The sequence below is a fragment of the Rhinolophus ferrumequinum genome, chromosome 21 (genome assembly GCF_004115265.2).
Source record: "Rhinolophus ferrumequinum isolate MPI-CBG mRhiFer1 chromosome 21, mRhiFer1_v1.p, whole genome shotgun sequence".
Lineage (NCBI taxonomy): Eukaryota > Metazoa > Chordata > Mammalia > Chiroptera > Rhinolophidae > Rhinolophus > Rhinolophus ferrumequinum.
This window is the reverse complement of record NC_046304.1, coordinates 12,770,802-12,793,974: the sequence shown is the minus strand read 5'-3', so window position 1 is coordinate 12,793,974 and position 23,173 is coordinate 12,770,802. Positions and strand designations below refer to the sequence as shown.

The 23,173-nt window shown below is 41.9% G+C and overlaps 1 protein-coding gene and 1 non-coding gene across 5 annotated transcripts; both read left to right on the top strand.

The window, feature by feature from the left end:
- Positions 1–6,456: 6,456 nt before the first annotated feature.
- ZNF594 (zinc finger protein 594) lies at positions 6,457–20,402 on the top strand. Of its 4 annotated transcripts, none has more exons than XM_033091760.1 (5): positions 6,457–6,586; positions 8,625–8,694; positions 9,849–9,963; positions 14,601–14,648; positions 15,584–20,402. In XM_033091760.1, the coding sequence occupies exon 5, from the start codon at positions 15,604–15,606 to the stop codon at positions 17,593–17,595; it is 1,992 nt and encodes a 663-aa protein (XP_032947651.1). In that variant the 5' UTR covers positions 6,457–6,586; positions 8,625–8,694; positions 9,849–9,963; positions 14,601–14,648; positions 15,584–15,603; the 3' UTR covers positions 17,596–20,402. The 4 variants fall into 4 exon arrangements, with proteins under 4 accessions (XP_032947651.1, XP_032947650.1, XP_032947649.1 ...); XM_033091759.1 differs by lacking the exon at positions 14,601–14,648 and adding an exon at positions 8,929–9,053; XM_033091758.1 differs by lacking the exon at positions 14,601–14,648.
- A 2,392-nt stretch (positions 20,403–22,794) lies between these two features.
- On the top strand, positions 22,795–22,868 carry TRNAI-GAU (transfer RNA isoleucine (anticodon GAU)). Its single transcript has one exon. It is a non-coding gene; the product is annotated as a tRNA-Ile (tRNA).
- Positions 22,869–23,173: the final 305 nt, after the last annotated feature.

Here is a 23,173-nt window from a genome sequence, read left to right as displayed (position 1 = left end):
TCTGCCGTGGCCAAGCAGCCACATGAAATCTCACCTAGATTTACACTTGATTACAGAAAGCCCTCCACCATAAATAACAGGTAACAAGTGACGGTGGTCACATTTCATTGTCGGAGCCTGCCGACGAGACGAATGGTCCTGAAGTGGGGAGCGAGGATTGAGAAAAAAGAAGACAAGAGACAAAGATGGATCGGGACGGCAAGCAGTTCTCATCAGACTGCAGCACCTGCTTTATTTTACAGCTCTCTTTTATGTGTACAAAGACAGGGAGGTTACATCAGAAGACTGGGACAGCAAACATCAGAAGGCTGAGGCAGCAAAGATAAAGTAATCTTGTAGTGTCTAATGTTAGGCCTTGACTATCCTCCTACCTATAGATAAATCCCTGTTCCCAGGACAGATGGTTTCTACTTGTTTCTTTAGTTTAGATAAGTTCCCCTTGGGAGTTCTCTATTTGTGCCTCTTGATTAGCCAAGTCTCTGCTTAGGCTTTTTCTGTTCATATTAACTCTTTATGTATCAGCACTGCATTAGCTCCCCTCATTTCATTTTACTAGAACAGCATGTGCAAATCACTACATGCAAAACCGTCGTAAGAAACAGCCAGTTAGTATCATTGCATCTTGGCCTTTCACTGTAAAATTCAGTTTTTTGTTTACTCACATTTTATTTCCAAACTTTAGTACAGTTAAAGTTTTAGATCAGCTACGCTTAAACATCTTAAATATTGTACAATCACATAACAACGCTAAATAACCTTGGTCACTTAGTGACCTAGAAACTAACAGCCTTTGAATTTTTTTTAACGCTGGATGCCTTAGCATTTTTTTTTTTTTTTTTTTACAAATTGGGTGTCAGTGGAACATGGCTTAGGTTTTAACAAAAAAATTGCAGAAGGTATTATTTAAGAACAATGAAATTCCCCTGATGGTAAAAAAAAAAAGAAGAAGAAAAAGAAAAAAGTTCATTTGCATAACTTGTACATTTCTACCTCCCATGAGGCACCAAACAAAAATAAATTTTCCGATACATTTAATGTTGACACTCTGCAACACTATTTTCAGTGACCAAGAAAAACTTCCTCTGAATGCATGAAAAATAAATATTACCCTGCATTTCTCACTATTGTTTAGAAAAGATATTGAATCAATATTTCATAGATCAAATCTGTTGTAGCACTGGACCAGTTTAATAATAATTCTGTGATTCTTTAAAATTTGAGATTTGCCTGAGAAAAAGCCTAACTATATACAGATTTTTTAAAGTTCTGCTTTAGCCACTTTGGAGAGCAATTTGGCAACATCTAGTAAAGCTGAAAATGTGACCCAGCAACCCTACTTCAGGATACATACCCTAGAACAGTAGCTTTTGAACTTTTTGGTACCAGGTCTCCATTACACTCTTAAAAATGACTGAGACACCAAAGAGATTTTGTTTATACAGAAGATATCTGTTGATATTTACCTTATTGGAAATTAAAACAGAAAGATTTAAAATACGTATTAGTTCATTTAATTTTTTTAAAAAAAAAGACAAGGGCTAAAGATTAGCAGTCTGAGAAGAATTGACAATAAAGTTATTTTCTCATTCTCCCCCGAGGAGCCCAGGGAAGAGGAGAGCCAAAAGGACTAAAATCATGGTGATGACTGGCTATGGTTCAGTGGGGATCCCAGGTAGGAAACATGTAAAGAGGAAAACCAGAGCTAAAATAAGGCTTAAGAGAAAGGCAATAATTAGCAAACCCAGGAGCCTGGGGTTAGTCATAGTACTTATCAGTCTTGGGAGATTGACTTGTTTGTCTAAAGAGGAGCTTAAGGTCTTCAGTTGGCTCACAGGTGACAGTCTTCCTCTAGGGGAGTCTTGAGACTTGAATGAAACAAGTTTGAATCGAGAGAGGTGGACCCAGCCCTCGGCTCCTTGTACGTTGACAGCAGTTCCGAGTGCTCAGGAGAACTGTATGGGGACCCTCCCGTTTTGGAGGAGTTAACTGATGCACCAGGGACCCCTCTTTCCAGGCTTTTAAAAAATACTTGGTCCCCTGGTTTTATGACTCTATGAAGTGCAGAGGGTTTGGCCTGGGGCAGGTGCCAGGTCCATATTCCCTGCATGCCTGTTGAACCTCTCCCAAGTTAATGATACAGGAAATAACAGAATTGAAGTTGGAGTCTACAGGCAGATCAGGTTTAAGGAGGGCTCCCATAGAGCATTTCATAAGGGCTAAGTTTAGGGGCTCTTTGGGCGCAGCTCAACAACGAAATAAAGCAATGGGCAGTAACTGGAGCCAGGGCTCAGAGGTCTCCTGACAAAGCTTTCCCAGAGTCCTTTATAAAATCTGATTGGCTTGTTCTACTTTTCCAAAGAATTGAGGTCTCCAGGAAGAATGGAGTTTATAAGTTATCCCCAGGGCAGATGCCAGGCTTTGGGTGACCTTACTGACAAAGGAAGGTCCATTGTCACCCTGGAGTGATCTGGGGAATCCAAATCTTGGAATTGTTATTGGACACTGGATCCTTGTATCATCATAGGAGGGCATTCCAGGATGTATGAACAATGCCACGCTAACAAAGGCAAGCAGGCTGAAGATTTCTTAAAAGAAAGAAAAAATATTCCCAAAATGCTGAAGTGGACAGGCCCGGGAGGAGAGCTACTGTGAACGTAAAGAAAATTTAGGATTATATTTGAATGAGGGCGTGAAATATTCAGGGGTGGAGTCATAGGTGTTTCCAGGGCATGTCTTTGCTGACCACTCCTTCAGGTCCTGGGGAGGAAGGATTCCCTTGTAGGGCCTGTCATGGCAACATGGGGTGGGAGGGTGGAGATTCTTCCCTGTTCCCAATGCTAAGTGTTATAATCCATTACAATTAGCTGTAAATGCACCTTTTTAGAAATTTTCTCATCTTCTCTCTTTTTGTTTCCCCTCTGTCTTCCTTTCCTCCCCCCTACTACTCTGCCACCCTGTTCTTCCTGCCTACAGTAACAATAGTATAATTAGTAAGCTTCTTTTTCTATTATCTAAAAATAACGGAATACGTTTAAGACGTTTTGATCTGTTAATCACCACAGGCTGCCAACCAATGCCACCTAGTGACACATTCAAGAGTATACACATTATAAGCAAGATGGCTACTGCTGTTAAGAAAAAAAATAACAATATTTTGCCCACATTTTGCTTGGGGGCTTCTGTAATTCAGTAAGAAAATTGAGTCAATTACTTAAAGGCCTTTCTAGAAATAATATAACCAATGTAGATCTCTTTGTTACCCCTGTAATTTGCATTTACACTGAAGGATTTTCTTAAGATAATTTAGGTAAATTTGTTAACATTTTTCAGATCAGACAGTAAACCCAATGGTTAAAAGGAATTAATAGATTATTTTCTTTATGTAAATATATTTTTCTTTCTTTCCTCTTTTCTTGATTTTGCTTGGTCTCTAATTTACACAGTGAGAGATTTTTAAAACTGCATACAGAAAAAAATAGCAATGCATAGTAACTCTCAATAAATGTCTGCTGCTAATAAGAAAAAAATAAACATTCATAGCCTTTTTTTCAATGTTTTTTTTTTCTATGTTCAATTTTGTATCCTCAATGCCTAGTACACATGGGAGTCCAATAAATATTACAGAAGGAAGGTGGAGAGGGAAAGAAAGAAGATGGACAGGAAGAAGGAAGGCTGATTATGTTCAAAAATGAGATAGAAGGCTATGCTCTTCAGAGTGCCTTTTACCTCTATGGTTCTAACATTAATAACTATAACAAAGAGGCCATGGTGAATCATGAAGCTTTCAAAGGCAACCTAAAATCATTGCACTGACAATGAAGGAATTCAAGTTTCCTTACCCTTTATCACCAATGAAACAGCCCTGTCCTAAACATGATTACTGGGGTCCTCATTTTTCTTTTTTTTTTTTTTAAAGATTTTATTGGGGAAGGGGAACAGGACTTTATTGGGGAACAGTGTGTACTTCCAGGACTTTTTTCCAAGTCAAGTTGTTGTCCTTTCAGTCTTAGTTGTGGAGGGCGCAGCTCAGCTCCAGGTCCAGTTGCTGTTGCCAGTTGCAGGGGGCACAGCCCACGATCCCTTGTGGGAGTCGAGGAATTGAACTGGCAACCTTGTGGTTGAGAGCCCACTGGCCCATGTGGGAATCGAACCGGCAGCCTTCGGAGTTAGGAGCATGGAGCTCTAACCGCCTGAGCCACCGGGCCAGCCCCCTCATTTTTCAAATATCCATTATCTACATCTCCACAGCTATAAATCTGAATAGAGAAAATTAATCAAATCATGAAAATATTCACCCATCAACTTCCAATTAGTCCTCTTGCAAAAATCCCTTCCCACTTAATATTCATATCTACCCCCACCTATCAAGTTAACATCTTGTCCTCTGAGGATGTAAACATTATATAATAAGATGAAAATACTGTACAAAATTTATTACAAAGTAAAATTGCAAATCTTCCAACAAAAGAAGGATTTCCACACAGTACATAAAAGTGATGGGGGAAAATGCTTGAATCACAAGCAAAGCCATTGACAAATGAGAATATGGCAGAGAAAATTGATACAAAGATACATAGTTGCATAGTGTTTTGGGGGGTCTCCAATGCCGTTGCAGTAGAATAGGGGCTCCCCCTCCTTACACCCAAGTATCCAGCCCCGTATAACCCCTAATGGGTCTCTGTTGCCCTTGGGATAAAACCAAAAAGCCTACATGTGGCTTTCCAGATGTTCTGTGGTATGGCCCAATCTTTCCAAGTTCATCTCGTGCCACCCTGAGCCCTTCCTGCTGTTCACCTACACTAGTTGTCAGTTTCTCAGACACATTGCCAACTGGCACAGGACATTGCACATGTAGTTCCTGATGCCTGTAATTCTTTCCCTTTATAGTAAACATCTCTCCCATAGTAAAAATCTGCTACTTTGCCTGTCCAAAGAGCTGTCTCATTTTTCCGGTAAAAGTAAAAACAAACAAAAATTATCTTTTTTTCCATCATCTGATGGGTCTTGTAGTAAAAGGGCTCCCTTCACACATTCCAACAGTGATTCAAGCTGGCCAATCCACTACCTCATCCACTGGATACAGTGATTGATTGGTCCAGGGTTGAACATGTGATCCAAGCAAAACCAAGCAGAGTCCTTTTTCTGTAATTGCTATAGATGCTTTCCTTCTGTAATCCTGGGTACCGAAGCATCTCCACGTGGTAAACAAACAAACAAACAAACAAACAAAAACTATGCAGTCAATACAGAAAAAGCAAGACTAAGAAATGGAGAGAGAGAAAGCAGTTCTGATGACAGTGTTTAAATTCCTGAATTCTGGCCTTTCCCGAAGCCAGTCTACCCCTTTGACTTTCCTGACACATGAGCCAAGATATGGTCAAGTTAGCATTGGGTTTCTACTATTTCATTGTCCTTCATCTGCCTAACTCTTCAGGGAAAGCCAGATTCCAGAAAACCTTCACAGACCTTCCTATGTAGGTCAAATCTTTGAGAAGCTCTTAGGGCACTACGTAACTCTCCAGCATAGCAATCACCACAGTTACCATGAGAGAGCCTTGGGTTTTGCTCAAAATTCATTATATCACCAGTGCCTGGCAGAGGGCGAGTAGCCATACATATTTTAGAACAAATGAATTACATAATGAATCCCCGCTGCTGGCAGGGACAGCATGTTAAGCCCAGAAGAGATCACAAAAAAGAGTTCTTTGTTCTTAAAAAAATAATAAATAAAAAGCCAAAATAAACCACTCTTAATGTAAATGTAACTACTGTCTTTCCCTGGGTCCTCCATTTTCATCCTTCTGGCTTAAGCAGATTTTGGTTCTTAAAACAAAAAAGAAATCTTTGTTATTTTGAAAGTAATATAAGAAATACAAGAAAACATACATGGTTACAGTTTTTCTTCAAAAATAAGAGAAAATGGAGAGAGAGGACTAGCCCTCGCAGAATTTGAAACATATTTAAAAGCTCGTAATAAGTTTATGATCAAAGAAGAGATAAATATGTAAATGAACAGAAACATACCCAAAATACATAATCGAATACATATGTAAACTTAGCCAATGATAAAGACAGCATTTAAAATCAGTGAGGAAAAGGAAGATGATCCATTAAACGGGACTCAGAGAGGTTAAGTAACTTGCCCAAAGTCACATAGCCCATAGTTGGTGAGTCAGCTCTTCTGACTTTCTGAATGTCTTTCTGATTTCAGACCTTGCCTTTTTAAACAGTACCCTATCTTCTTTATCTCTGTATGAGACCACAAAGTCATGCAAGGGGAAAAGTAAACCGATTAAAAAGGCAGAATATTATTATTAACGTAAAACTATTTGATAGGATCGTCCATCCAGACCGACGGAGCCCGAGGCCGGGCCGTAGGCGGGTCTAGGACTCCTGGAGGACTCTGCATCTCGGTGGTAACCTCGCCCACAAAGCGTCTGAGCCAACAGGTGCACCAACCTGCGGAGCATCAGACCCTCCAGGAGTCGACTCATGCGGGACCCAGCGGACGACCAAGCCAGCCGAGTCTGCGCAGAGGACACACCTGAGCCTGTGGGAGGCGGCCTGGGGGCGCGCACGCCGATTGGTGGGCACAGCGGGGATGGGAAGGGGTGCGCGGGGAGCAGGGGGACCGCCTCCTTCGGGAGCACGCCGGAAGTGGCCGCTAGGCCACTGGCGTGGTGTCCATGGTGTTGGCTCCGCGCCCGAGTGAGGAGCTGGGGCTGCGCGATGGCGGCTGTGGAGGGGGCCCCAGTCGAACGGGAGGCTGGGGGTGGCCAGGAGGTGAGACTCCGTTGCGTTCGCAGAGCTGGGGACCCTGTGCCGGGGTCCCTCCGGGGAGCGGGGTGGAGAGATCTTCAGAGGCAGGCAGTGGACTCCTCTTTTCTCCACGTGGGGAAGGACTGGGGTCTCAGGGACGTAGGCGCGTGGTCCGTGGTGCTGGGCCTTCTGCGCCCTTGGTCCTCTTGGGCTCTGGCGTGCCCTGTCCACGGCCCTCCCCCTGCCGCGTCCCACTACTTTACCCAGTTCCCTCTTGTGAGTACTGCAAACTATCTCCCCCAGACCCAGAATCAACCCTCGGGTGTAAGTTGACCCTGTTCCATGCCCAGCGCTGTGGCAGGCGCGTTTGTAGTTGTAACTTAATGTACAAGATCTGGTTTCTATGCTCCAGGAGTAACTGACAGCCCCGTGGGGGAGAGTAGACTGAACTACAGGAATGAACTATATGGTTCAGACGTAGTCTAACAGTTGATCTAAAATATCCCTACTGTTGGAGTTCAGAGGAGGGAGGGATTTAGGCTGGTCTCTTTGTAAAGGTCTGCATATCCTTTTAGGAATAGCTTCAAAAGTCATTTTCTTTGGGAAGCCTTCCAGGATTGCCACCTCCCTACCTCCAACTTTAAGCTTGTCATCTTTTTTTAAGCTTATTTAGCTAGTGTTTATTTAGTGTCTAATTCATACGGACTTATCACCTTGTTTAAGGTGTGTGTGTGTGTGTGTGTGTAAGTTTTTCAGGCTGCTCTCTAGGCAGGAACTCTTTAGCATCACCTAATGCATTCCCATGAATACAAATTTAAAAGGGTTGAAATGGTTAGAAGGTACTAACTGAAGTGGACCTGCAACAGTGGGAAGTATTTGTGTAAGTCAGAGGTTGAAAAATTATGGCCCCTGGCCAGATCGGTCTGTACACGCATTTTCTTAGCTCATGCTGTTTGTTTTTATTTCGATTAGTGGCCAACATTTTAAAATCAGGAAATTTCTTTCACATCTACTCACACAAAAATCTAGATTTTCGTATCCCTTGAAAAATCAGAAGGTGTGGCCAAATGTGGCCCACATTCCTGCATGGTGCTATGAGCAGGAGTTAAGTAGCAATTCCATCCTTTAGACTCAGTATAAAATTTCCAGATCCCCTGTGCCCACTAATCCATTTTCTCCCTGACAACTGACGCTGGGTCATGTATCACCTAGTTTGCTTCACTCTGATTAACTACCTGGTCTCTTGCATCCATTTGAGTTCTTTATTCCAGATGTAGACAGAGGTGAGTAGGAAGGGCATCCTAAGTAGGAGAGTTATGGGCAAAGGGATGGAATTGGGGAGAAGCACTGTATATGGGAAAATTAGAGAGGATTCTAGAGCATAGGTTTGCTATTACGGGTAAATAATAGAGTAGGGCTATTGTTATGGGTTGAATTGTGTCCCCCCAAAACGACATGTTGAGGTCCTAGTCCCCAGTACCTCAAAATGTGACCTTATTTGGAAATAGGTTCATTACCGATGTAACTTGGTAAGATGAGGTCATAACCGGAGTAGAATGTGTCCCTAATTCAATGTGACTGGTATCCTTATAAGAAGATGTCCATATGAAGAGACAGACACAGGGAGAAAGACATATGAAGATGGAGACAGATTGGAGTGATGCATCTTCAAAGCAAGGAACACAAGGATTACCAGCTGTCGCCACAAGCTAGAGAGGTGTGGCAGTTATCCCTCAGAGGCTGCGGAAGGAAGCCACCCTGCCAACACCTTCATTTCAGACTTCTAGCCTCCCACTAGCCTTCTAGTGTTTCTGCGTTAAACACTACTGGTATGCTGATGATTCCAAAATCTGTCTCCATTCTAGACTTTCCTCCTGGGTTTCTGACCCATTGATCTGTCAGCTTCCTGTATATTTCCTCCTGGACACCCCACAGGTACGTCGAGCATAACATGTCTGAAATGGAATTCACCACTGCCTCTCCCTCATCCCCACTCTTTAACTCTAACTACCCAACTTAGGCAGTTGCTCAAGTTAGAAGCTTGGATGTCATCCTTAATGCCTGCTCTTTTCCCTCACCCCCTCTGTCTAGGGCATCCCCCGTTCTGCCTGTTATTGCTTCTTTAATCTATTGACTCAATCTACTTCTCTTTCTCCCCACTGCCAATAGCTCATTTAGGCCCTCACTGTCTCCAACATAGATTACTGCTGTAGTTTCCCAACTGATACTGCAGTTTTCAGCCTGCACCCTCCAGTCCGTTCTCTACAAAGCAGTCTGAACAGTCTTTTAAAAAGGTAAACCTGAGAATGTCATTCTCCTGCTTTAACCCCTTCAGTGGTTTCCATTGCCTTCAGGAGAGTCCAAACTTCTGAGCCTGGTATATGAGACCCTCCGTGACTTGACCAGCTGCCCTGTTTACTACCTAGTACCCTGGGCTTTAGTCACATGGTGCGTCCATGAATGCATTGTAGCTTCTGTCACCTCCTGGCCTTTGTACATGCCATAGCGTCAATCCGAAAAGCCCTTCCTTTTTATTTCAGTCTAGTTATCTCAAATTGTCTTTGAGGCCTCAGCTTAGAAGCTACCTCCTTGAGGAAGTTTCCTCACCCATCCCACCCCCTCAAGGTTGTGCTCTTCCCTTGAGGTCCCACAGCACCCCATACTTCCCTTCTGAGCACTTAACCCATTTAATTAACATTGTCTGTAACAGCCACCACAGGCTCCTCAAGGAGAGGGTCTCTGTCCTCATTGTTGTATGGTATTGTCATTCTCATCACTGCACTACCTGGTGCAGTGCCTGGCCCACGAAGGGGGGACGGGGGGGTGGGGGGTCTCAGTTAAAGAGCAGATAAATAGTAGAGAATGGAAGAGAAGAAATACAGTAAAGACAAAGTGTCATTGAAAAGACAAGCTGATGGGAGGTGATTTCTTTTACCACATGGTCTCACACATTTTGAAAGCGAGGGGCAAGATTGTCTACTGAGGCGAAGGGTAATGTGGGAATTAGCAGAGATTTAAAAAGAGAAGGTGTGGAGTGTCTGCTACTGGCTCTCCATCGGGTAGTTATTGAGCAGGCACTTCTATTTCAGGAATTCAAGATGCTGCAGGATGTGGCTGTGAATGAATCACAAAAGGATATCTGCGCTCAGTGGGATCTCTGCAAGGAAGAGATGCCAGAGGAGGGAGCCGAGCTGGTCTCACTGGGTAAGGGCTCTGTCTTGGTAGAATCCATACACTCTGAGTTCTCTGAATTTCAGCTGAAAACAAGAAAAGCTTTTCAGAGCTCAGTGGAATTAGAGGATTAAGGATTCCCAATGGCTTTGACTCTTGGAGTCCACATGCTTCTGCTCTTAGTTGAAGGATGGCTAGCCTGATCTGTGGACTTGGAGGGTGATAGCTCCTTGATTTTCTTTGCACTTGCTTTATCTCTGTCTTGCTCGTCCTGTTCGAAACCAATAGATGCCCAAAACTCAACTGATCTTCAAATCTTCAGACCTACTCTTCCCACCCTTGAAACCTACTCTGTCTTCATAAACAGCACCATATCCCACCCATTGCTCAAGTCAGAAAACTGAGAAGTCATTATTGACTCCTTTCTTTCCCCACGTACAGTTACCATTGGGGTTCTGTTGATTCTAGGTTTTCGCATTGTAGATAGTGCTTACCTTATTGGTCACCGGTGACAATATCTTGTTATGATCTATTTACATACGTTTCCCCTCCATTAAACTGTAAGTTCCTTGAGGGCAGGTGCCATATCTTATGTTCATTTTTGTATTCTCAATACCTTCTCCAATGTCTGGAACATAGTTGGTGCTCAGTTAATATATGTTAGATGAACAAATCGATGACTGACATGAATACTGAGACCCTTTTCCCAGAAACTCTGCGGTCAGCTGGATTGGACTGTAGAGGACTCACCTCTGATCGAGCCTACGTTTCAGATGCTGTGCCCTTCTACTTCAGACATCCTCTCAAGGAAAGATTTCCTTAAATTACTCCCTAGTTCTTTTACCTGTGGAACTGGATGAAAAATTTGAGCAGTGTGGCCACTCATCTCTGAACAGAGTGCTGTGTGTCTCCTCTACCATACCCAGGCCTGTGGCAAAGGTTGATACTAACGATTGTTATAGAGAGGAGTCCTTCAATCAGTGTTTCCAAACACTTTTTGTTTCCCCTTTCTAGCCCTCTTACTACTTTTCCTTATATCATTTTCACTTTGTTCTAGATCTAATATGAAATTATATTCTGTATCCATTACAAGTCAGGATCCAGTCAAGAGACAAAAACTGTAACAGTAATTTAAATAAGGGACATTTAATATAAAGAATGTTTAACTAGTAAAAGGTAGTTAACTACTAAAAGGCTTAAGTGGGGACTTTAAGAAATATAGAAATAGATAATGCAAGAAGCAGCCTTACTGCTAGGACTAAGAGTAAACAAGGAAGGAACCAAGAATTTAGAAGAGGACTCCCACAGATCAAAGCTGAGATTCAGATGTTTTTGTTGAGGTTGCGGCTGCCAAAGGGACACAGCCTGCTGGTGGTGAAGAGGCTGGTCTGTAGGCATGACCTGCCACATGGAAGAAAAATTCACTGAAAGGCACATGTAGTCCCTAGGAAAGGCCGGCCGGGTGGTGGAAAAACTCATTGGAGGGCATGGGTGGGCCAGAGCTGGTCCACCAGAAGCTATCAAGCCTCCGGATTTGTTGATTTGGCCAACTTCACCAAAAACAACAGCTTACAGATGCCAGGAAGAGAAATCCCTTTCTCTTTGAATGTCTTACTGTGTTCCTCCAGCGCCCTCTATTGACAAAGCTAGCTGACAAACGAGAAATGTTTCAGGGTCCAGCTCCAATATCACGAGTAAGGAAGGCATAGATGACAAAATGGACGTCTATAATATGATCCCTTTTTTGTATCAGAAAAAACACATGCCCAGAAATAAAACTTGAAGAATATACAACAAAACATTGGCAGTGGTAGTCTTTGGGTGGCAGGATCGTGGGATTATGGGTGCTTATTATTTTTTTCTCTGTTTTTTATTTTGTAATCAACAAAAATGTTATGGAAAAAGTGTCTCTGTAACTTTAAAAGATTCTTCCTCTAAAATTATGAAAAAAATGATTATGAAACACATTAAAGGTTTGAATCAATTTTAAAAATTATACATTTCTCCTTTAGATGGTATCTGTTGATTCCCGGTCAGGAAAGATAGGTAAGTTAGCACAATTTATACTTACTCCCACCACTTCTCACAGTGAAATTTTTATAATATAATTATTTTTACCTTGTCATGGTTTAAAGCAATTACTTTCTATTCTACAAAAATAATTTTCATTGTTTAATCCCACTTCTCCATTTAAATTGATTTAGTACTTACTATCTATTCTTTTACAATGTCCTGTCAATTACTGAATGTTTATTTTAATTCATTTCTTCATAAGCTTTATTTCAGCCCAATACAGAGGGTGCCAAAATATATATATGCACATGTTAAGAAAGGAAAAAACTATTAAAATTGTAATACTCAATATATACCACTAACAAAAGGTGAATACAAGTCATGTTTCACTTATACAATTGCAAGAGGTGCTCAGAGTGGTTACCGTCATCGTCCAGACACTTCTGATTATGGCGAACTACTGCTTGAGCAACATTGACCAAAGTGTTCACTTGTATACATAGTTTTGGCAACCCCAGTAGTTCTTTTCGAAAAGGTTTCATGGGTGTCATAATCCCTGAGGTTTTTACCTACTTGATAATGTGTGCCTATGCTTTTAAGGAGCACATCAGTGGGTACAAAATTTTTGCAGCACACTTTGTTTCTCTTCAGAACTTTATAGGCATTACTGTACACTCATCCCTGGCTGTCCGCAGGGGATTCGTTCCAGGACCCCCAATCCAGAATCCCCCGTTCCAGAATCCACAGATGCTGAAGTCCTTTATATAAAGTAGCACAGTGTTTACATAGAACCTACACACATCCTCCTACATACTTTTAAATCATTTCTAGATTCCTGCAATACCTAAATGTAAATGCTATGTAAATACTTATTATACTGTATTATTTAGGGAATCATGACAAGAAAAAAAAGTCTACACATGTTCGGTATAGATGCAACCATCCTAGGACTAACTACATAGTACATGTCAGCAACAGTGTAACTTTAAAAAAAAAAAGATTTTCAGTCAGTGGTTGGTTGAATCCCCATTAGCAGAACCCTCCCATATGGAGGGCCAGCGGTGTTCTGGCATGAAGTGTAACTGGAGAAGTGTAAAGTCAGCCTGAAATTGTCTCTTGCACATTACTTGCTTTTCTGCCTACATGCCCATTTGTTCACTTATTCCTGAAATTTAGTTAACACCACCAGAATATGTCTTGGTGTTGACTGTTATGTCTCAACTTTTTATGGACTACAGTGTACCCTTCCAATAGATTCAAATCTTTATTTAAGCAATATTTTCTTCTGTTAAATACTTGAATGTTTTGTGGGGGTTTTTCCCTTCTGTTTGTTCTTTTCTTTAGGAACACTAATTACATGTATTTGAATATCTTTCTATTGCTACTGGTCTTCTCTATATCGTATTTATAGCCATTTCACTCTGGATGATTTCTCCAGGTCTCGTCATGCCCCTGTAGTGATTATTTTTGTTGTTTCTTAGGTGAATTTCGTCAACATAATGATTTTAGAATCTCTTCCATTTCTTTCCTCAGCTCTTCAAAATTCTCACTTTTTGAATTGTTTTAGAATCTTTTAAAATCTATTTTGAAGGCTTATGTCTCTTCTTTGCGTTTTCACTTAAAGGTTGATTTTTGTCTGTAATTCCTCAGAGATGATAGAGAAGTCTGCTGACGCTTCCTGTTAATTCCTGTGGCTTCCCTCTTGGAGGGACGCTCCTAATTCCTCTGTTACTCATGTTCCTTGCTTTCCTAAAACAACCGCCACCTATTTTTAAGCACACATCCCACAAAGTTACCCTAATGATCACTACTCAGCAATGAGTGAAGCAGGCTCTCCATTCATTACTACGGGAGGAGGCAGAGGGAATTGAGCTAGGGTGCTTCAAAGTCGTCATGCCGATTTGCTGCAACCAACACCCTTTCCTCTAATCTACAGACCTATCTCTTCAGCTTTTGGTTTCCAAGAGGTCAGCATGGCACAAGACAAAGCCTTTGAGATCACAGGCTTTTCATAATACAGTTTGAAAGTCACACTGTCTACTCCCTCTTCCCCTGGCTTCACCTCTGTCACTGTTCCCTAGCTAGGAACCAGGTGCAAGATACTAGAAATGACCTGCCAGCATGGTTCGTTCTTTAGCATCTTCTCCCCTGCTACTCTAATATGTCAAACAAGATCTCTACGGGGACAATCCTTATTTCTCTGTGACACCCCTCCCCTCTTTTTGAAGATGGAGTTCACCTCATTTGTTTTTCTTTTCATTGTTTTCAATGAGTTTTAAGAAATGCCTTTACCATCTTTCAGTCTGTTTCTGAATTTTGAACAATATATATATATACATATATATATCAAACCCGAAAAAAGCACTATAAGAGAAAATTAAGACAAAGCCAATTCATTCCAGTATTTTATTTGAATGTTATTTAAATGAAATCCACCCTGAATATAGAGGTTTGTGCTAGCGACACATTACTTAATGATAATTCTTGGGCTTAAAGGATAAAGATTAATAATCATAATAGGAATAATAACAGTAGCTGTCACTTAGATAGTGCTTTTTACATGGCAAGCATTTTTCTAAATGTCTTATGTATGTTTACATATATTTTATTCTCATAACAACTCTGTGAGGTAAATACTATTATTATCTCTATTTTAGAGTGAGGAAACTGAGGCACAAAGAGCTCCAGTGACTTGCACACAGTCGGTAAGTGATGGAGCCAGGATTCAAACCCAAGCGGATGGCTCTACAGTCCCTTAAGAGTCTGTGCTCTTAACCACTATGTTGTGTTGCCTCTTATCTATTGCAGAAGATTAATGACTAGAGAGTTCATCTCACCAGGGCCATGGTGAGATGGCTCTCTCAAGGAGCTCAGAAATGTGTCAGGGATTTGATGATATAGAAAGTCAAAAAACTTCCAGTCACAGGAGATATAAAACTGTCATACAAAAGGAAGTAATTCCACCAGAATACCAGAAAGAAAATGCCAGGTCTGAGAAAGGGAGAATTGATTTCTATTAAAATGACAGCCAAACATTTTTATTTGAGGCATAGTTTCAGATTTGTTTAATTATCATGGTACAGTTAGAGGAATGGATAGTATGCTAGTTATTAATTTATTGCCTCTCAACTCCAAATCTACCCTTCTTTGCTTTGCTTGTGTTACTAGATCTGGACCACTTTTCCTTTGCCAGTTGGCACAAGATTTAGATTTTGTCGATAGAAGGTGCTGGAGGGACAATGCAAAGCCATAGAATAAGGAAGGAACTTCTCTCCCTGGTGCTGGTGTGCTTTTTTATTACACACAGGGTCCAGCAAGTTTCTACCCCATCAAACAGGCTACTTCTTGTGGACCAGCTCCAGATTTCCTGCCTCCTTCAGTGAATTTATCCACCACTCTACAGGCCACTCCCACACACCAGCTCCAGCCTACACCTGGCAAATTTATTCAACACCAATAGGGTGCGTGTTCCTGTGGTAGCCACAATCTCTCTAAAAATGTCTGCGTCTCAGCCCTTGAAGGGAGGAAGAGTCCTCCTCTAGGTTCTTTGTTCCTCCCTCCTAGATCCTAGACTTCCCAGCATAGGGAAAGGTGATGTTTATACTTTAGGAATTATTGAATGGTCTGCTTATCATTTCAGATTCTGAGACCAGGAATAAGATGAAGGACTGGAGGTCAAAGATGGAAATTTCTGGAGATAAAGATTCAGCGAGGGCTGTATCAGGAAGACTCCAAAGACAGATCTCCCAGGAATGTGGGTTAGTCGGAACCAGTGATCCTGAGGACAGGTTATTAAGGCAGTGGGTAAGCCCCTTAGAGGATGCAGCGAGACAGCCCCCTTTCCAAGAGAGAGGTATCAGGGAACTGAATGTCATCCCCAGGAAAGCCATTGCAGGAGAGAGTGGCCATGGATGTAATCAAGGAGGAAAAATACTTCCTGCCGGAGAAAGATCCCACAGTTTTGATGTCTGTGGCCAGAGCTTCAAACAGAAGTCAGAAGTAACTGAACGTCAGAAAATTGATAATACCAAGAAAACTCATGAATGTAAGGAATGTGGAAAAATTTTCAATCGGAGCTCAAACCTGATTATACATCAAAGAATTCATACAGGAAAGAAACCATATATATGTAAGGAATGTGGGAAAGACTTTAATCAAAGTTCAAATCTTATTATACATCAGAGAATTCATACAGGAAAGAAACCTTATATATGTCATGAATGTGGAAAAGACTTCAATCAGAGCTCAAATCTGGTTAGACATAAAAGAATTCATAGTGAGGAGAATCCCTATGAATGTAAAGAGTGTGGGAAGACCTTCAAGGGAAGCTCAAACCTTGTCCTACACCAGAGAATTCATAGTGGAGGGAAGCCATATATATGTAATGAATGTGGGAAGGCCTTCAATCAAAGTTCAGATCTTATAATACATCACAGAATTCACACGGGAGAGAAACCCTATGAATGTTACGAATGTGGACAAACCTTCAGTCAAAGTTCACACCTTGTCACACATCAGCGAATTCATACTGGAGAGAAACCCTTCAAATGTAATGACTGTGAAAAGGCCTTCCGGCAGCGTTCACGCCTTACCGAACACCAGAGACTCCACAGTGGAGAGAAGCCCCATGAATGTTGTGAATGTGGGAAATCCTTCAGTGGGCGCACAACTTTTCTTAAACATCAGAGACTGCATATGAGAAAAGAACTTGAATGTGAAAAAACCTGCACTTCTGACTTGGACCTTACCAAACAGCAAAGAATTCATAGGGAAGAAAAACCTTATCAATGTACTGAGTGTGGAAAAACTTTCCGGGGAAGTTCAGATCTAATTCGACATTGGATAATTCATACTGGAGAGAAACCCTATGAATGCAGTGAATGTGGGAAAGCCTTTAGCCAGAGGTCGCACCTTGTTACACATCAGAAAATTCATACTGGAGAGAAACCTTATCAATGCAATGAATGTGGAAAAGCCTTCCGGCAGCGTTCACTCCTTATTCAGCATCAGAGAATCCATAGTGGTGAGAGACCCTATGAATGTAAGGAATGTGGAAAACCCTTCATCTGGCGCACGGCTTTCCTCAAACATCAGAGACTTCACACTGGAGAGAAACTTGAAGAATGTGAGAAAACAGTCAGCAAGAATGCGTTGTTTAGAGAAGAGCAGAGAATTCACCAAGAAGAGACAGCTTATCCATGTAATCTTTGTGGTAGAACTTTCCAGGGCAGCTCAGACCTCGTCAGACATCATGTAATTCACATAGGAGAGAAACCATATGAATGTAAAGAATGTGGGAAAACTTTCAATCAGAGCTCAGACCTTATGAGACATCATCGAATTCATAGTGGAGAAAAACCTTATATGTGCAATAAATGCGGGAAATCTTTTCGGGGCAGCTCAGATCTTATTAAACACCATCGTGTTCATACTGGAGAGAAACCCTATGCATGCCTTGAATGTGGGAAGACTTTTAGTCAGAACTCACACCTTATTAGTCACCAGAGAATTCACACTGGAGAGAAACCCTTTGAATGTAGCCACTGTGGGAAGGCCTTCAGTGGACACACAGCTTTTCTTAAACATCAGAAACTTCATACTGGAAAGGAACTTGGAGAATGTGAGAGAGTCTTCAAACAGGACTCATTCTGATAGGTAACAGAAACCTAGTGGATGTAGGAAAAGCCTGGTGGAGACCACATCTTATTGCACTATAGAGGATTTTTATTATTGAAAACCATTTGAAGGTAGGAAAACATTAGAAGAGTCCTACTGGATGTAAGTGTAATCAGGTAGAAAAGCTCTTGGACATATAATAGCCTTTTCTGCCTCAGAGTTGACACTGGAGTATGGTCCCTAGGATATAATTACTTGAGAATGTTTTAGGTGATGTCTACTGTTACTAAAATCATTAGAAATCACTTTGGCAACAACCCTAAAGACTAAGTTCTTCGTGGGAGGAGCCCTTTAAATCTTGACTACCTAGTCTAGTGACAAGTATAAATCCACGTTAAGTCCTTTAGGGTGATTAAATCTTTCTCTGAGATGAATTCTTCCCCTTAGGTATGTGTTTTACACATATTCCCTTTTATTCTCCCTTATAAAAATATGTGTATGCATATGTGAAAAATACTAATTGGAATGATATACTAATTGAGAGAAAACAAAAAAAATAATAGAAATGAAGCTAAACTGTCTTTGAAAGCATCAGGGAACAAAAGGACAAATCAAAGTCAAGTACGCATTAAACAATTCCAATAAAGCTGGGATATCAAGGGCAAAAACCAAATGATAAGAGTCAAAGGGAGATAAAGCAACAGGTAACTGACAACAGGTAACTGAAAGCCAGGACACAAGAACCAAGTGAGGAGTTTCCCCTGAGAAAGAGTACTCGTAGTATCAGGAAATGAAAGAGAAAGGGACAGGAGAACAGTAGGTTTGGGGAATAGAATTAGACTGAGTGCCAGGGCCGAGCATTTAGGTGACATGAGTTGGTGGGAATTAGAAAAAAAGCATCTACTATAAAAGGTCAGGTGATCATAGGGGCAGTAATTTTGTGTTGAACCAGGGCTTTGTAGCTGGGCACAGCTTATTTGAGAACTGGAGAGTCTAAATAGAACTCTGGAGAAAGGTCAGTCATCATTTAAGCTGATAACTAATTTGGAAATTAGGCCCTGCCTATCTGTGCAATCAAACTCAATTGTCAAATATTTCTCGTACTCTGAACTACTGGCAGATTGCCTAAGAGTTTATGTAAGTCTTCAGATAAGAAAGCTAATGAACGGGACAATGTAAGGCAAGGAGAATTTCAACCTCATATCTTTCCTTCATGGGAGTAGCTTGTGAGATGAAGGGGATCAGTGGCTCTCAACCGGTGTGATTCTGTCCCCAAGGGGCATTTGGTAATGTCCAGAGATATTTGGGTTGTCACAACTGGGAAGAAAATTCGGCATCTGAAGACCAGGGATGTTACTAAATATCTTAACAATACACAGCCCCCTTCCACCGCCACACACATACACAACAAAGAATTATCTGGCCCCACGAGTCATTAGTGCCATGGTTGAGAAACCCTTGGCCATCAATATTTAGAACATCAGTCACCTGGGCCGTTTAAGCAAACGTTTCAGGGTGCTATGAGCAGTGGCAGTGCAGCACCAGGGGAACCCAGAGCCTGATAGAAACCTTTAGTCTGATTGTTTCAAGAGGCAGACTGCTGTAGTGGAGGGAGTACAGACACGAGTTTGAATCCAGTATGACATACTGGCTTCGTGACTGGAGCAAATTATATAAGCCATCTGGTCTCTATTTTCCTCATTAATAAAATAGTGATCACATAATCTACCTCGTGGGGGTCATTGTGAGGTTTAAATGAGAAAACTGAAATATGTTGACACATAGGAAGGCATCTGGAGCTGTAATCATTTTAAAAACAGAAGATGAAGTATTTACAAGAAAAATATAAGGTGTGTAAGATACAGTGATGTCTTGCGGCTGGTATAAAAATTATGACCTGTTAAAGTTCAAAGCCTGGGGGCTGTGGTTTCCCCAGAGGGACATCGTGGGCAGTAGTGGGATGTCTTGAAGTGGAAAAGCCCGTCCACACCATCCCTGAAAGTGGCTGCTTGTGGATGATGTGGTACAGAAGCCTGCCTGTCCCCATCACCCGTCTCAGAGGTTTAAGCTCGTTAGTATAATCTCACATAAACAAATAACATTTTTACACGAGAATATCTTTAAATATATTTGGGAAACAAAAGGAATTCAAAATAGCCATCATCAGTGATACACTTGGATTAAAAATTAAAGATACTTAAATTTTTTGAGTTATCCCAGATTCTAACTAATCAAAACCGTTATAGCTAACAGGAAATTTTAATGTTCTATTTTTGTAAAAGAAAGGAATTAGGAATTCATTCTAGTAAGCCCATCTCTGTGTCCTTTACCTGTACCTGCAGCGTTGTACAGTGAGAGTACTGTTTACAAGGATAAACAGGATGTTGAAAGGGACTTGAAGGCAATTTAATGCGGCAGTTTCCCGAGGCCCTCTCTTTTACTCTCCTGGGCTCTGTTTTAAAAGCTTTCGTTTACCAAACTGCATTTATTAAAGATGAATTAGTTCTTTATTTTTTGTTATTCAAATGCATGCAGTATAACCACGAACCATGCTTCTGATTGGCGTAACATAACCAGACTTAGGTATTAAAACTCCAGCCCAGATCAAACTACTTAACATTTTCATTAGCCTTTTTATCCCTTTTGTGGGCAAATACATAATTTCCTTTGAGCTTTTTAAAATACTAACTATTGCTTAAAAACCTCAGATCGAAAACTAACCTTTTCATTTCATCCCTGATAGAGCTTGAATTATATTGAGTGTATCAGACTTTTGAAAGCAGGGGGGGATTTTTGTTACAGTATGGAAATGCTTTCAAATGTGAATTTTGAAATAAAAGTTATTGAAGAAAAACTTATTGAGTGCCTACTATGTGCCAGGGCTATAATTTGATAGGGCTAGAGAAAGACATTTGTTCCAGGAGTTTACAATCCAGTGGAGGCTGAGGGAAGACAGTTTATGAAATGAGGGTCCATTCAAAGCTTTAATGGGTAGAAGTGAATGCGGCGGCGTCCAATTTGTAAACCTGAATTCCGCAGAATACGATCTACCTGTTAGGGAGCAGCCTACTTTGGAACTTGGAGAAAAGAGCTTCAAGGATAAAAGTTTGCTTTCCTGAGAACCTAAGCAGCTAACTATCTAAAGTCCAGGAGGACGAGAGCTGAGAAATTATCAAATCTCTTTGAGAAACAGGGGTGATTGGAATGTGGATTAAGAGAGGCTTCTCCATATAAATATTTCATAGGAAACAAGACTGTTACGACCACCTTGGGGCGAGAGCATGTGACTACAGAAGAGGAAGGGAATGTTACCCAATAATCTGCCAATTTAGTCCACTTTTCTCAATTTTTGGTGCTGTTACTCAGAGTGAGGCCACCAGCATCTCTTGCTTGTATTTGTATTACCACAGCCTCCTAATATGTCTCCTGCTTCCATTTCTCAGAGCAGCCTGAACGCTCTTTCTTTAAAACAAATCTGATAATGCCACCCATCTCTAAACTTCTACAGCGGTTTCCTACTAATCTGAGCCTGAAGCCCAGTCCTCAAAGTGGCACACGTGCTCTGATCCTGCCCCATGCATCTACTCATTCAATAAATATTTATTGAGCTTCTGATATGTGTCAGACACTGGGGGTACAAAAAGGGGTGAGCAGAAATAGACAACAGTCTCTGCCCTGGTGGAGCAGAGACGAAGTTAATTAGAATCCTAAGTAGTAAAACTATTAGGTTGGTGCAAAAGTAATCTTTGCGGTTTTTGCAATTATTTTTAACCTTTTAAACTGCAATTACTTTTGCACCAACCTAATACAACCATGGCAAGTGCCACAAAGGAGAGGCAGGACACCACAGTGGGGAGTTCAACCTAGTTGGAGAGAGCTTTCTGCAAAGTGCTTATCCTTCTAAGTCCAACATTTACCGCTGAACTATCTGCAGTTCCCAAGGACGTAGACACTGCCCTTTTATCCTACAGCCTTTCCACAAGTTCCCTCTTCCTCCATTATTTTTTCCTGGCTCCATTATTATTATTATTATTTTTAGTATTTCCTGTGTTGGGTACTGTGCTAAGCACTTAACTATAGTCTTCTCTTGCGTTCTTTGCCTCAGTCTTAATTGGTGGGTACTACTGTTATCGCCATTTTCTAAACAGGAAACTAAGGTCAAGAAGGCAAAGTAATTTGCCCAGGGACCCAAAACTAGTAAATGAAGAAACTGGAATTCAAATCCAGGCCTGCCTGACTCCAAAGCCCACTTCCTTAGGCTCTACATACAACACTGTCTTCCAAATCCTTGACGTTGCCCTCGTGTACTCTGGTCATCGTCCCTGACGTACACCCAGTGGGGTTCAGTGCTTCCACTGTGCTCCCACAGGCCATAGCATCATAGCACAGTCAGGATCTACTGGTCGCCCCACTAGACAGACCTTCCTGTTGGGACTGGGTCTTTCTCGTCTTCGCAGGCCCAGTGACTCCAGATAGAAGGAGCTCAGCCTCAGATACCAGGGCAGACGACAGCTCATGTGGGTAGAAGTGTGGTCCCCTTCTGGGCTGGTCTAGGAAAAGGGGAGGACACGACCAGCGATATCATGCGTTAACCAGGGAGGCTGTGTGCTGGGCGGAAGGTCCCGGCTGCGAGCTTTCCTAGAGGCCTCGACTCCCAGGACTGGTCATGGTGGGAACCATGGCCACAGCCCCGGGGGAGGTAGTGAGTGATGGGGGCACTGAGGGCGGCCTGGCCACAAGACCCCACAGTGGCTGTGGGTGCGGAGCTGGGCTCCCGGGCTCTGGTCTTCCGGCTCTGCCTGTCTGGTCCAGCCACTAGGGCAGCGAGGGCGGCCTGGGCCCATTCCTTGGGTTCCCATTCACCCTTCCGCCTGCAGTTTTGAGGCCCTTCCTAGCCTCGCTCCTCAGAACTGATAGCTCCGTGCCCAGAGACAGTGTGGCATCGGCCGAGCACCGCACAGTACCGTCCATGCACAAGACGATCTCTGCAAGGCCCCGGTGCAGGGGAGTGAAGGGGACGGCTTACTGGGTACGGTGCTTCCTCAGCGACTCAAAGGTATTTATGGGGACCTTTTGACCTTCGCACAGTGAAGTTTCTTTTTCGTTGAATGAGTGTCAGGGTGGTGGCTTTTTGAATTTTGAGCAGGGCTCACAGATTTATAAATCCTCTGGGATACAGAACTGTCTGTTCCCAGTTTTGAAGTAATTCTTCTCTAAAAAATCAGAGGCTGAGGTGGCCGGTTAGCTCAGTTGGTTAGAGCGTGGTGCTGATAACACCAAGATTGCCGGTTCAATCCCTGCATGGGCCACTATGAGCTGTGCCCTCAATAAAAAAATAATAACAATAAAGTTTTTTTAAAAAAGTCAGAGGCTCACAGCCCAAGCCCAGTTTCTCTCCATCCCCCAAAATGCCTCTAACAAATAAGATGAGACATCCTGATATGGTTCTGATCCTAGTACAAATCTAAAATCTGCTGTGATAAAAGAGCTGTCAGTCACTACAGTTGGAGTCCTAGCTCTTAGACCCAGAATCCAGACTGTTTTCACTTTGGAGACTGAAACAATATGTGTTAATACAGAAAAAATACTTTCACGGTGAAACAGGTAGAAAGAT

What these genes read in the sequence shown, in the direction of transcription:
- ZNF594 (XM_033091758.1), top strand. Translation starts at nt 9,858, where the DNA reads ATGCTGCAGGATGTGGCTGTGAATGAATCACAAAAGGATATCTGCGCT. An exon ending in AGCCGAGCTGGTCTCACTGG is followed by an intron (nt 9,964 to 15,583) that starts GTAAGGGCTCTG and finishes TTATCATTTCAG; the next exon opens with ATTCTGAGACCAGGAATAAG.